This window comes from Ornithorhynchus anatinus, chromosome 17, assembly GCF_004115215.2.
Source record: "Ornithorhynchus anatinus isolate Pmale09 chromosome 17, mOrnAna1.pri.v4, whole genome shotgun sequence".
NCBI lineage: Eukaryota > Metazoa > Chordata > Mammalia > Monotremata > Ornithorhynchidae > Ornithorhynchus > Ornithorhynchus anatinus.
This window is the reverse complement of record NC_041744.1, coordinates 5,491,983-5,506,736: the sequence shown is the minus strand read 5'-3', so window position 1 is coordinate 5,506,736 and position 14,754 is coordinate 5,491,983. Positions and strand designations below refer to the sequence as shown.

At 56.1% G+C, this 14,754-nt stretch overlaps 1 protein-coding gene across 1 annotated transcript in view; it reads right to left on the bottom strand.

Annotated features, from left to right (window-relative positions):
• RTN4RL1 (reticulon 4 receptor like 1) overlaps positions 1–14,312 on the bottom strand; it is a 65,983-nt gene extending 51,671 nt beyond the window's left edge. The window contains exon 1 of the mRNA XM_029082582.2: positions 13,776–14,312. Coding sequence (XP_028938415.1) covers positions 13,776–13,788 — 13 coding nt within the window. The 5' untranslated portion in view covers positions 13,789–14,312. The remainder of the gene's footprint in view (positions 1–13,775) is intronic.
• Positions 14,313–14,754: the final 442 nt, after the last annotated feature.

Sequence of the window (14,754 nt, the reverse complement as noted above, 5' to 3'; positions counted from 1 at the left end):
ATTAGCAGTATCATTATTATCAATATTAACCCGGCCAATAATAATAATGGTTGTTGTATTTGTTAAGTGCTTACTACGTGCCAGGCACTTTAGTAAGCACTGAGATAGATATAAAATGATCGGATTGGATGCAGGCTTACCCTACATAGGGCTCACAGTCTTAATCCCCATTTTATAGATGACTGAACTGAGGCACAGGGAAGTGAAGTGAATTACCAAAGGTCCACAGCAGACAAGTGGCAGAGCCCAGGTCCTTTGACTCTCAAGCCCGTGCTCTTTCCACTAGGCCATGCTGCCTCCTTGGCAGGGCATGTTGCTCTACCCGTCCAAACAGGACTCCAGGATCCCATCCCCCATTTTACAATCTCCCACTTCTCAGCACTGTCCTCCTGGGCAGGCGTAAACTCACTGAGGGCAGGGAACATGTCGACCAAGTCTGTTGTGTTGGGCTCTCATAAGCGCTTAGTACAGCGTTCTGCACAGAGTAAGGGCTCAATAAATACTATTGATTGACTGATTGGGTACCGAGACTTTGGATGTGACCCCACCAACCAGACCCTTGGCATGGTTCTGTCAGGGTTGCCCTGCTCAGTAATAATAGTAATAATAGTAATAATGATGGTATTTGTTAAGTGTTGACTATGTGCTAGGCACCGTACTAAGCGCTTGGAGAAGCAGCGTGGCTCAGTGGAAAGAGCATGGGCTTTGGAGTCAGGGCTCATGAGTTCGAATCCCAGCTCTGCCACTTGTCGGCTGTGTGACTGTGGGCAAGTCACTTAACTTCTCTGTGCCTCAGTTCCCTCATCTGTAAAATGGGGATTAAGACTGTGAGCCCCACGTGGGACAACCTGATTCCCCTATGTCTACCCCAGCGCTTAGAACAGTGCTCGGCACATAGTAAGCGCTTAACAAATACCGACATTATTATTATTATTATTACAAGCAAATCAGGTTGGACGCAGTCCGTTATCCTACACGGGGCTCACAGTCTCAATCCCCATTTTACAGATGAAGTAATTGAGACACAGAGAAATTCTATGACTTGCCCAAGGTCAAATAGCAGACAAGGGGTGGAACCGGAATTAGAACCCATGACCTTCTGACTCCCGGGCCCGTGCTCTATCCACTACGCCATGCCACTTCCACAAATCTGTCCTCAGAGAGGGGCTAATTGGCACATTTTTTGTCCTCTAACCTGGGGTGGGGCCCAAGGAGACCAGCACATGCCAGATCAGAGAGGGACCGGAAAGCTACTGCCTCCCAGAGACGACCCCAGCTTCCCTGAGTCTCCCGGCTTCCTCTATCTCTTTCCAGGGGAATTTTCTGGGAAGCTGCCCCAGCCCCCACTCCCTCTCTCAGTGATTGAGTTCATCCAGTGGGGCTGTATAACAATCCAATAGCCACCCTGGGGAGGACAGGAAGCTGATCAAAGGAAGGAGCCATTTCATAGGATGCTAGAAGGGGAGAGATGGAAGATTGTTCTCACACTACGTCTCCCTCCCTCCCTCCCTCCCTTCCTCCCTCGCTCCTCCACCCAGACCCCAGGCGCCCCCTCCCGTCCAGCAGGCCCCGCAGACTACCTCCTAGTCCTGGACCCGGCCTTGCTTTGAATATTTCATATCCAGAGCTGAAAATGACCCGAAAAAGGTTTTTCACTTGCTGTGGAATCAATAGCCTGACTTTGATTCCATAAAATTCTGCTAAGGAAATGGGTCCCTCCCCTCCTCCCCAGCCCGAGTGGGCTTCGGCTTCTAAGACCACCCCAAATCCGGCTGCCCTGATCTCCCCGCCATCGCCCTGATCTCAAATCCCTCGCTGACCAGGCGGGGACCTGCATTCAGGCCCACTTGATTGCAGTGAAGTCACGGGGAGGGGGTGGGGGGTATGAGCTTCTCCAACATCTCTACCTCCTGCAATACCACAGACCTGAGCTCACCCCTCCTTCAGGCCAGGGAGGAGGGGAGGCTCTGGGTCCAAGGGTCTGGATATGGTCACTCTGCTGGCTGGTGGCACTGCCCAATGGAAAGACAATGGCCATTCCTCATTATCTGGCTCCCAGCGGCCCCAAAGCCATTTCAGTGCCACCCTTCGGTTTGAGACGGTCATACTTGGGCTCTCCCAAAGGTCTGTGCCTGGTGGCGGCAACCCCCAGGGGTACGGATTGGCCCTGGAAGACCACCCTCGAACCCCTAACAATAATAACATAACAACTATTGTGGTGTTTGCTAAGCGCTTACCATGTGCCGGGCACTATACTAATCCCTGGGGTGGATACAAGCAAATGGGGTTGGAGCTAGTCACTGTCCCACATGGGGCTCAAAGTCTCAATCCTCATTTTACAGATGAGGTGACCGAGGCCCAGAGAGGTAAAGTGAGTTGCCCAAGGTCACACAGCAGACAAGTGGCAGAGCCGGGAGTAGAATTCATGACCTTCTGACTCCCGGTCCCGTGCTCTGTCCATTATGCCATGCTGCTGGCTTAGCTGTGGGCTCCTGGCAGGCCCTGTTGTCGCTGAGAGAGAGCAGGGGCCTTGAGCTGCAACTCCCGATCAATCAATCTTATTTATTGAGTGCTTACTGTGTGTAGAGCACTATACTAAGAGCTTGGGAGAGGACAACGCAATAATATAACAGACAATTCCCTGCGCACAATGAGCTTACAGTCTAGAGGGGGAGACAGACAATAATATAAATAAATAAATTACGGATATGGACATGAGTGCCGTGCGGCTGGGGGCGGATGGCGAATAAAGGAAGCAAGTCTGGGTGACGCAGAAGGGAGTGGGAGAAGTGGAAATGAGGGCTGAGGCGGGGAAGGCCTCTTGGCGGAGATGGGCCTTCAATAAGGCTTTGAAGGTGGTATCCCACTCTGGCCTCGATGATCTCATTCTCTGCACCTAGCCACAAGGACCCTGACCCTTCCAGATGCACCAAAATAGCATTCACGGCATACGCAGACACCCCTCACCAGCCCAAAAGAGACCCGTATTAAGTGCCGTTCATTACAGGGGGTGCGCGACACAACACAGTGGCCCCGTGAGTTCACCCGAAAAGGTTCTCTGAGGAAATCCACGGAACCTGGAGTGAGTCACGGGGGCGACCCCTGGCCTCTCCCTCTCTCCAGAGCCTCTGTGTTCCACTCCAGGTTCTTCTGTGAACCGCGGAACGTGGTCTGCAAAGGGTGGGGGTGGGGAGGATGCGAGGAGGGGGTTAAAACAAAAATATCAGAATTAAAGGTCTTGTGTTGCTGTACCAAAACCAGACAATAGTAATGGCAGTGAGGGTATTTATTGAATGTCCACCGGGAATACTGCAGTGAACTACGTGTTCGGGAAAGTACAACGGAAGCAGTGTGGTTTAGTGGAGAGATCACAGACCTGGGATCCACAGGACCTGGGTTCTAATCACTTGTCTGCTGTGTAACCATGGGTAAATTACCGACCAGCTGCGGGTCAGGACAGTCTGATATAAAACTGGACAAAAGTCCACCCTGTCAGTCCACCCTGGAGAAGAAAAGAGGGACGGAAGCCCAAGGGGATCCTAAGCGGGGTTGCCCTGAGGGCTGGGCTGCCTGCCTCTCTGGCCACAGGGAAGTAATAATGATAATAATAATAATGCTACTTGTCATGCGCTTACTCTGTGCCAAGCACTGTTCTAAGCACTGGGGTTAGTCAGGTTGGACCCAGTCCCTGTCCCACATGGGGCTCACACTCTTTGTCCCCTTTTCACAGATGAGATAACTGAGGCCCAGAGAAGTGAAGTGACTCGCCCAAAGTCACACAAAGTCACAGACAGGTGGCAGAGCCAGGATTAGAACCCAGGAGCTCCTGACTCCCAAGTCCATGCTCTATCCACTAAGTCAGGCTGCTTCCAAGAAACACGTCGGCTCCAAGCGTATTAAAAAACGGAGGTGAGGGCAGCAGGCAAACTAACGACCACCCCCTGCCTGTCTCTCCCTGTCTGAGTGGCTGCACCTACCCCCTGCCCGCGCACCTCCCCAATTACCCGGCTGAGATCTCTGACCCCAGCAGTTCCCCCTGCCCGCCCCCCGGGCTGCCCCCAGTTGCCTTCAGCCTGCCCGGCTCCTTCCTCGCTACCCCAGGGCGGATGGCACAGATGAGCCCATAAATAGAACATTAAAGGCAAAACCTTATAAAGGAGAGAGCGTCAGCTCCCTAGGACTGAACCCACTAAATGTCAAACGCAGACCAAGGCTCCCTGCCTTGTGCATTTCTCACTAATGGAAGCACCTCAGCTCCCCGTCCCCTCACTAGCCAATATCCCTATTAATAAATAATCATGAGAAGAATGCCAATTTGTCCCCAAGGATCCCATGATCTCTCTTTCCTCTCCACAGAAGCAGATGGAGAGGGCCACTCAAGGGTGCATCCGAGCCTTCAGTTAGGGGCAGAGATGAGAAGAGAGAGAGAAGCGGGCAGACCTGACGGACTGACTGATGGAAAACGTGTCATCCCACACGGCAGGAAAGAACTGTTCTTGGCCAGGGACCCAAATAACCTCCAGTCCAAGCCAGCAGGGCCTGGCTCACGCATTTGCGATGCCTCAAATCTCCGGCTCCATGACGTCACCGCTCCGGATATGCCAATCAAGAGCCCAACGGGAGAAGCTCCACTTCAGGGGGCCGGGGCCGGCCTGTCCTCTGGGCGGACACGTGCTGCGTCGTGTCCACTCCCCCGTCGGTCTCCAGCGCCCACCAGTCAACGCCACGCCGGCCCACGTGGTGCACCGAAGGCGTCCACTCGTTAGGCCCACCCACTGCGTGCCTCGTCGTACCCCCACGGCACGCGCCCCTCGACCCGTGCCGGCGGGCCAGGCCGTGGGCCCACAACACGCGCCCATGCCAACGGACCAGCTGCGAGCGCACGGGGTGTATCGCCACAGCATCCCGCTCGGCACACACGCTCCACCGTGCCTGTTGTGTTCGTGCCAGGTGTGTCTCTGCCCCCGTGCGCACACAATGTGTTGTGCCAACCCTCTTACTGTGCCAGCACAAAAGTCTCAGTAGCTACTTTTCCGAACAAGATAGCGAGGCTGTTTGTACTTTATTATCCAAACCTCTCCGGGTGATTAGACAGTAATCACAGGCTCATCACCAGCCAAATTTTATCTGTTATATCAGAAGCGTTTTAACCTAAACAAATGAAGAGAAAAAATTATCTCGTCAAGAAGCGCCTGGCTGTATCTTGCTCATTATGAGATTAGGCAGAGATTTCTGGGAATGGCTGCCTCATTTCGTTATCTTCTCTTTAAAATGCACATTGGGTGCTGCAAAGACCTCTGCCAACTGACCGACTGACCACTGTGCCCACGGAGGCAGGATGACGTCGAGGGAGCCAGTCGGAGCATGGGGTGGCAAACAGATTAAGCGTGGATTGTTACCCTGGGATGATGATGATGATGATGTTGATAAGGGCATTCATGAAGTGTTTACTATGTGCCGATTACTGTACTAGGCACTGGGGTAGTTAGAGGATGCAGAATTAGTAATAATAATAATAACTGTGGTATTAGTTAAACGCTTACTATGTGCCGAGCACTTACTAAGCGCTGGGGTAGATACAGGATCTTCGGGTCCCACGTGGGGCATAGAGTCTAAGTAGGAAGGGAAACAGATATTGAATCCCCATTTTGCTGACAAGGCCACTGTCAAAGGTCCTTCTGATTCCCAGAACCTTGCTCTCTCTACTAGGCTGCACCGTTTCTCCCTGAGGTCCTCCAGGAGGGGAAGTCCTGTGCCCGGTGGGCTGTTTCTTCTGCACTGGCTCGGGACATTGGCCTCTGAGCTGTCGACTCCTCTGCCTGAAATTCACTCATTAATAGTGGGAACATCAGCCAGGTCGCCGGCAATGACGCTCCATGTCTCCGTATGCCACTGGTGGTGGGGGTGGTGTGCCATCCAGATCCCATCCTCCTCCACTGAGGAAGTGATACAGTCTCATTTGCCTTGCCCCCGACCCCTTGACCACTTCCTCTCGCTGGCCGGGAACTCCCTCCCTCTTCTTACATGAGAGAACACCTTCCTCCTCACCTTCAAAGACTTACTAAAATTAAAAACAAGAGATCTTCCTTGACCAGGCCCTCATTTCCCCTCTTTGCCAATAGGCCTTTCCCGACTAAGCCCTCATTTCCTCTTCTTCCACTCTCTTCTGTGTTGCCTTTGAACTTGGATTTGCACCCTTTATTCACTCCTCCTTCAGCCCCACAGCACTTTTATACATATCTGTAATTTATTTATATTAATGTCCGTCTCCCCCTCTAGACTGTTTAGCTCGTTGTAGGCAGGGAATGTGTCTACCAACTCTGTTATACCATACTCTCCCAAGCGCTTAGTACAGTGCTCTGCATGCACTAAGAGCTCAATAAATACGACTGATGGATTGATTTGCCCTCCCTTCTGCATCGCCTATGCACTTTAATCTGTACCCCTCAAGCACTTGATATTCACTCCACCCCTAGCCCCACAGCACTTTCGTTCATAGCCATTTCCCCTATTTTTAATTTATTTGAACGTCTGTCTCCTCGGCTTGATTGAAAGATCCTTGTGGGCGGGGATTGTGTCCACCAACTATTGTACCAACTATTGTACTGTATTCTCCCGAGCATCTGGTACAGTGCTCTGAAAGCAGTAAGCACTCATTAAATACCACTGATTGATGTACTGGTTGATGGATTGATTGATAGTACACATGATCTCTGCTCTCAAGGAACTTTCAATCTAGTGGGGAAGACAGACAGTAAACTAATTTTCAGATTAGGAGAGAGAAGGAGAAGCGGATATGCATAGGAATAACTGATAGGGTCAGAAAGATTTGTCTTAACGTGCTACGGGTGTTTGTGACTACCACATGTAGGAAGATGGGGCAAGAGTGCTGAAGTAGCAGCTGTGGGGCGGATATAACCTGGGGACAGTCTCAGGGAAGGCTTCCTGGAGGAGATGTGAGTTCAGAAAGCTTTCCTCTCCTCGGCCTGGTCTCTCGGGCTTCTCCCGCTGCCCAGGTGGTCTTCCTGTCCATCCCCTCACCCCTGGGGTGGCTCCTCCCCAACCACCTGCTGTTGCAAGCCCCCGCCCCCATCCCCTTTTCTTCCTCCTCCTAGCACCAAAACCCCTCTGGCTCAGTGCCCCCGTGAGGCTCAGTTCTTGCCAAGTGGCTATTTTGCTTCCTGGGCCATCTGTACCTCTTTGTCATCATCTCTCTTCTTTAGCCTTAACCACTACTTTAATACTGGAGCTTCTCAATAGTGCCAGTCCCGACAGCGCTAAAGACTTCCCTCTGCTTCCCCTTTCCCCATCTTCATCTAGTCAACGTCCGGCCTCACCTAGCTCCCCTTCAGCTAAACGCCTCCGAGATGGGGGCAACTCCTCTGGCTTGGAATCACTGAGCCCACCTCCTCCGTCTCTCCACTCTGCTCAAATCTCCAGGTGGGCTCCACTGCTGTAGCAAAGCCTTCCCAATGACCGTGATCGGGTGGCGAGACCCTTCTCCCCTGAGACCCCTTCATGCCCTTCATTTCTCCATCTCATGCTCTATTTTCCTTCCCGGTTCAGCTAAGACCAGCTCTCCCCTTTTGCTGTTCATTTCCCCCAGCGGCTTTGTGCTTTTTCCCTCTGACTCCCGGGCACTCTGAAGGATGTGGGGAGCGGTGGACTGTGTGTCAGAGACCCTGGGCTGAAAAGGACCGTAATGCACTGAAGGCTGAGGAGCGCAGAACCAGTGTCCCTTGCATGCCGGCGGTTTCCGTTCTTAGACTCCCCATGGAAAGTGGTGCTGAAAACCCAGCTGGGAGGAAATGGCCCCTTGCTGGCGTGTCAGGAGCTGGAGAGGAGCACGTGTTTATATATATATATATATATATATATATATATATATATATATATATATATATTTATATATATATATTCTTAGCTCACAAGGGGAACATTTTGCTGCCTTACTTGTTTTCATTCTGGCCACTGGAGAGAAAATTCGTGCATATGCTTCACTTATTCAGCAACCCCTCCTCCACCTCCTCTAGCTCTTCCCCATCTCCAAGTCCACTGGAGAGCCTGGAAGCCATCTAGCGCAGCCCCTGAGAGGAGCGGTTCTGCTGGAACTTTACCCACCTGCCCGTCTCGTGAGTTGGGGCTCAGAAGCTTGGACACTCGGCCCCTCCCCGGGGAGGCTCCTGGGCCTTCTCTGTCTGCCTCTCCGCTGCCTTTTCCCAAGTGAACAATAATAATAATAAATAATTATGGTACTAGTTAAGCACCTACTACGTGCCAGGCATGTGCCATGCCAGGTCATGGGTTCTAATCCCAGCTCTGCCACTTGTCTGTTGTGCGACCTGGGGCAACTCACTTCATTTCCCTGTGCCTCAGTAAAATGGGGACTGAGACTGTGAGCTCCGCCTGGGACAAGGAGGAACTGTGTCCAACCCTATTTGCTTGTGTCCATCCCAGCGCTTAGTACAATGCCTGGAACATAGTAAGCACTTCACAAATACCACAATTATTATTATTATTATAAGCAAATCGGGCTGGACACAGTCACTGTGTCCAACCCTATTTGCTTGTGTTCATCCCAGCTCTTAGTACAATGCCTGGAACACAGTAAGCACTTCACAAATACCACAGTTATTATTATTATTATTACAAGCAAATCGAGCTGGACACAGTCCCTGTCCCACGCGGTGCTTTCGGTCTTAATCCCCATTTTACAGATGAGGTAACTGAGGTCCAGGCAAGTGAAATGGCTGGCCCAAGGTCACAAAGCAGACAAGTGGCAGAGTCGGGATTAGAACCCAAGCTACACCAGGGCCTACAAGGAAGAGGCTCTTCCCCAGCGGGTCTCGCCCTGCTTCACTCCTTGAGTAAAGAGACCCTAGGGTCTTGGCCGTCCAGCTGAGAGGCAGGACTGGGGCGGGCTCACTCTCAGTCTGCCTCGAGACCGGTTTGTCCCCCCATCACCGGGGGATGTCCAGGAGACCCTGCCCAACCGGCCACCGGCCGGCTCGTAACCCGCTCCCTCCCTAGGAAGGAGGCGGTCCAGTCAAACCGAGGACCATCTGGTTACAGAATCCAGAAGGATGCGACGCATCTTGCAGAACTGCAGGCCTTCATCTAGCTGCTTGCTGAATTATTCAGAGATGGCATTAACTTATAAATGAGTGTGTTTGACTGATTTTGTGGTTGATGTACAGATAAATTCTAATGAAAGACAGCTACAAGATTTTAAATTATTAATTAGACTGCCACTTAACAAAGCCTATTTGGCACTGTATTTCCTTGCTTAACAAGACAAAAACTTTAAGGAAAGGTTCGGGATTTTTGTCCAGGGGCCGTAGGTTTGAATTCGGTTTCTCTAGCTGGAAAAATGAAAGCTGTAGGTCTTGACCTCAGTGGGCTGGTTCTGGGGGAATGAAACCCACTTAATGACCCGGACCCTTCCTTCCTGAAGGCTTCTGCGATGCCCTCTGCCCGTCTTTGACCAGGGATGGCTTCTTGTCTCCCGGGCACAGCTAGAATGGGCTAGGAGATGCTCTCCTCTCCTAGGCAGTGTCATCCGCTCCAAACCACCCAGGTTTCTGTCCCAGTTCTGGCTCCTGGCAGAAGCAGCACTGCCTTGTGGAAAAAGCCCGGGCTTAGGAGTCTGAAGACCTGGGTTCTAATCCTGGCTCCGCCACTTATCTGCTGTGAGACCTTGGTCAAGTCCCTTCCCGTCTTTGTGCCTTAGTTACCTCATATGAAAAATGGGGATTAAGACTGTGAGCTTCAAGTAGGTTACGAATTTGGGTCCAATCTGACATGCTCGTATCTACCCCCGCTCTTAGTACGGTGCCTGGCACCTAATAAGTACTTAACAAATGCCACTGAAGAAAAAAAAAGAAAAAGGTTGGGTGCAGAGGTGAACACCCCTTGCCAAATGACCCAGCGGCTGTCCCTTCCCAGGAAGCACAGAGTCCCTTCTGCCAGTGGCAGCAGCCACCCTGCCCCGAATATCCAGCTGAGACACGGAAATTAGAGAGGGGAAGCCCTTCACACCTGACCTCACTCCTCCCTGCTTCAGCTCTTCCCTTTGGGGTGCTTCTTGCTCGCCAGGAAGCTTTGGTTCTCTGCCAGTCTCAGAGCTGGGCATGCTTGCTTGGTCATGAGAGACAACTCTGGAAACCTCTGGGTGGCACCATGGGCCCCATGCACCCAATTCAAGCTTTCTTCTGTTGGGCAGCCTAGGGGCATCTGCCCATTGCAGGAGCTGGAGGCCTGAACCCAACCCAATGCCCAACACACACAAACACACACCCACACACATACACACACGCTGTTATGTGGAGGGGGACGCCGGGAACCACCACGATGCTTCTAAGACACCCATGCCCATCCACTGGTCTGGAAGTCACTAGGGGAACGGAGGAAATAAATGACACTTTCAGCAGAATGCCTCTGCTGCAGAGACTGGAGCAGTCCCTGGGGAGGCCCTGTTCAGGGCTCTTCTCCTCTCCTTCCCTTGGGCAAAGCAAGATGGAAACCTCTCCATAGACCACTGCTACCAGCTAAGCCTCCGCTACCCACTGGATAGGAGGATAAAACATCCAGCGACGCCAACACATGCAACTAACTTGCCCCTTAGGGCCGGGGCTGGGAAGAAAGCCTGGGGTACCAGAGAGGGGCTGCAGCGGGGGTGGGGTGGAGGCCTCTGGCTTGCTGGGGGATGGAGGAGGAAGAGGAGGAGGAGCAGGAGGGAGAAATGGGAGCAAAGCACCATACAAATCTCCAGATCTATTGTTACGCCCCTAAACCATAAAAATAAAGTGAGTGGGCTGGTTTCATGGTTCATTTTTAACCACGAGCTGCCGAAAGACACAGGACTGAACAGAAAATGATTTTTGTCAGGACAGAGCCTTTGTCTCTACCGACCGCAGTCCCAGAGATCGGAGCCCCCAGGAGAGACACCGGGACCACTCCCTCGGTGCCAGGCTCCTACCCTGACCCAGGCTCAGCTTCTGGGCCCGCCACCGGCCTTGGCTTCTGGGCCTGGCAGTGGTCTCAGCTTCTGGCCTCTCTAGGCACTCCTGGGCCGTTCCCGATCCCCTCAAGCCGACCTCCCTGGGAAGAACGCAGTCGTTCGTCGCCAGACCCGGAGGAGAAAGGCCACTTCAGCCCAGCAGCAGTAGAGAGGCTAACCCCCGGCCGTGGCCTCTGAGACAGCTGAGCACTTTCCAAAACACACATTCCAAAACCCAGGTTTTCCCCCGTCGTGAAAGAAACAGGAGTTCAGCTCTACGGGACTGCACTGGTGAAGGGTCATGAACCTTCGCATGCTGTCGCTCCGTTCTAGCCGAGCACACCTATGGTCCACCCCGAGCCCCAGCCGTAAGCTCTGCTCCCTCCACACCGGAGGGGGGACGGTGGAACACAATGAATCTTCATCATTACTTCCCTCTCCCCTGCGCTGCTTTTCCCTTCCCACAGGGCCAAGCAGGATGATCTTCCAGCTGGAAGAGATTTCCTGAGGTCATCTAGTCCAGCCTTCTGCCTCTGGGCACGGGGATGTGCCTAAAGTCATTCAGCACCGTTACATGTCGTTGCATTTTATTTAAAAAACCTCCAGAGATGGAAATTCCACAAGCTCCCCCAGGAGTCTGTTCCAGTTGTTGCTTATGCTAACCCAAACCTCTCCGATTGCAGTTTAAGTCCATTTCCTTTTATTTTTGCTAGAAATGTAGTCCAGGCAAGCAGGCCGTTGTGTTCACTCAGCTCCCCTCTCACCCGGCTGGGAAAGTGGGGCGGGGGGGAGGGAGAGGGGGAATTGGCGGGGCGGGGGGGAGGGGGAGGGAAGCTCCCATGGGAGTTTGGAGATGGCAGGTTCAAAACAAACAAAAGGAAACACTTCTCCACACAGTGGGTGGTAGATGCATGGAATCTGTTCCCATAGAAAATTGTTCATACAGAAAATATCAGTAGGTTCAGTGGGATGGATGAGGGGGTTACTAGAGAGAAAGTTAAGGATGAAGAGCCCGGGGGGGGGGGGCGCGGGGGTGTCAGGGATTGTTGAATCAATCAATCATTGGCATTTATTGAGCACTTACTAAGCACAGAGCACTGTACTGGTACTTGAAAGAGTGCTACAGAGTTGGTTGACACGATTCCTGGCCTCCAGGGGCTCACAGTGAAGGTCAGGGTGTCAACCTGGAGGTGGTGACCAGAAAGGCAATCATCCCAATTCCGCCAAGCATCCCGCGGGTACTGCGGGAGGCGGAACAAACACCGGGTCGGATGGGCCGTGGGCCTGACCCAGTTAGGGCATTACTCGTGGCTTTACGTTCTTTAGGTGCCCTGACCCGATGGAGAACTGGGCCCACTCGGAACCTTCAAAGAGCGAAAGGCAGTTATCCATTGGCTCCACCGCCTTGCCCTCTAAACGAAGTTTGACTCGGAATCCAGAGAGCCAGAACTGCAGACGAGTGATAGGAGTTACACCACCGTACTCCAGCAGAGCGGAGAAGGCAGGAGCGGGAGGGAAGAGTGACTGCTTTCGACACGCTGGATCCTGGCATCTCCACAGACCTTCTTCTCACTCCTCAACCCGGGACATCTTTCTTTCCTCCTCTCTCCCGGCTCGGGCCCAGACCCGCTCCTCTCCCTAATTCCTAGGGCCTCTTCTCCCCCAACCAGCTTTCTCCTTCGTTATCCTGCTGTGAGGTCAGAATCCTCCGCTTACGACATCCCCGACTGTTGCCATGGAAACAAGGGCGGATTAAGGCAGGATCCTGAGAGCCCCGGGATCGGGCCCCTCTCTACCTGGGCCTCCCGCGTCGGCCTTTGTCTGGGCATCGGGATGCGCCTGGCACCGAGGCCCGGGTGCAGGAGGATGGGATGGGGGTGGGACGGGGGTGGGACGGGGTGGGACGGGGATGGGATGGGGATGGGTTGGGAGGGCCGGGGAGGACCACGAGACCAAGGTGGGTTCCCGGTTCCGTCCGCCGGACCCCGGGGACGGCCGCCCCCCTCCATCTGGGCCGCAGAGAAGCGGGAGCCACGTGGGGCCGCGGCGGGGGTCGTCGTGTCCCCCCCCCCCCCGCTCCTCCCTCCAGCCACGCACACCCACCGCACCCCGGGCCGACCCTGCCCCGCCGCCGGCGGCGGGGAGGGGGGCGACGGGGAGGGGGCGTCCGGAGCCCCTCCCTCGGACATCCCGTCCCGCCCCCCCCGGGCCCCGCCTCTCCGGGGAGCGCAGCCGGTAGCGGAGGGTCCACGGCCAGTCCTGGATGGTCCCCCGCCCCCTCCTCTTTCTCCTCCTCCTCCCCCTCCGCCGCCCCGCCCAGTCCCTTAGCCCGCACCCCCGGGCCGGCCCGCACCCCCGGCCCATCCCGCAGGAAAGTTTGAGGGTCGCCCAGCCCCCTGGCCCCCCTCTCAGACTTCCTGCGGCGGCCGCTGCTCCGCGGGGCGCAGAAAGGGGCTGGGGGCGGGGGCGGGGGAGGGGTGTTGCGGGGAGGGGTGTTGCGGGTCTGGAGGCTCCTCCCTCACCGCACCCCGCGCCGGGGGGCACCCACGGGCCGGCGGGGACTCCGGGCTCCGGGGACCGAGCCCCAAAGTGCGAAACTTTATGGCGGGAAGGGAGAGGGTCCCGGCCGGGCGGCGCAGACCCCGCGGACCCCCGCAGACCCCCGCAGAGGAAACCTTCCGGCCCCTCCGGCTGGGACCCCAGCCTCCCCGGCCCTCCTCCCCGCCCCCCTCCCCAGCCCCGACCCTCCCGACCTCGGCGGGCGGCTTCGGCTGACCTTTCCGGAGCATCTTGGCGGCGGGGCCGCCGCTGAGGGTCCGGCGGGGGGACGGGCCCGCGCGGGCTCCGGGTTCAAATCCCTCGGCGCCGGCTGCGGCGGCTAATCCGAGGAGCGGGAGCCGGCGGCGGCCCGGGGACCCGCCCCTGCCCGGAGCCCAGGCGCGGCCGCTCGGGCATCCTGAGCCCCGGGACCGGCCCCGGGGCCGCCCCAAGGACCAGCCGCCCGCCCGGCCCCGGGGGCCCAGGGGGCCGAGGGGCCCGGGTGCGGGGCCGGGTGCGGGTCGGAGCTGCTCGAGGACCGGTCGGCGGGGCGGTCGGGGTCGTCGGCGGGTTTGGTCCCTCGTCCTCCCGCCTCTGCCGACGGACCACTTGGCGGCCGGTCTTGAGGTCCAAGCCGCCCCGTGTCCGGCCGGCCCCCGCCCCCGCTCCCGCACCCCCTCGGGCTGCGGCTGCCAAGGCCGGCGGCCCGCGCTGCTGCCGGGGAAGCGCCCCGCGCCCGTTTGCAGGACGGAGCCGCGGACCGGAGCGCACAGGAGCGGGGCGGGGACGGGCCGGGGCGGGGACGGGCGGGGCGGGGACGGGCGGGGCGGAGCCGTGCGGGACGCCTCCTTCCCTCCCTTCCTCCCTCCCTCCTGCTCCCCGCCCTCCTCCCATGCAAAATTGATGAAAGTCCTCTCCGCCGGCCGCGCCCCAGCGCCCCGCCCCGCCCCGCACCGCCCCGCACCGCCCCGGGAAAAAGCCGGACCTCGCAGCCGGGGACACCGAGTCCCCGGACCCTTGCACACGCTCCCCTCCATCCCGCGCTCACAAGCAGGTCCTTGCTCCCGTGGAGCTCCCTCGCACTCCCGCACGTCCCCGCTGCCGGCCTCCCCGCACTTCCCCGCTGCCGGCCTCCCCGCACTTCCCCGCTCCCGGCCTTCCCGCAAGTCCCCGATCCCGGCCTTCCCGCACGCCCCTGCTCCCGGCCTTTCCGCACG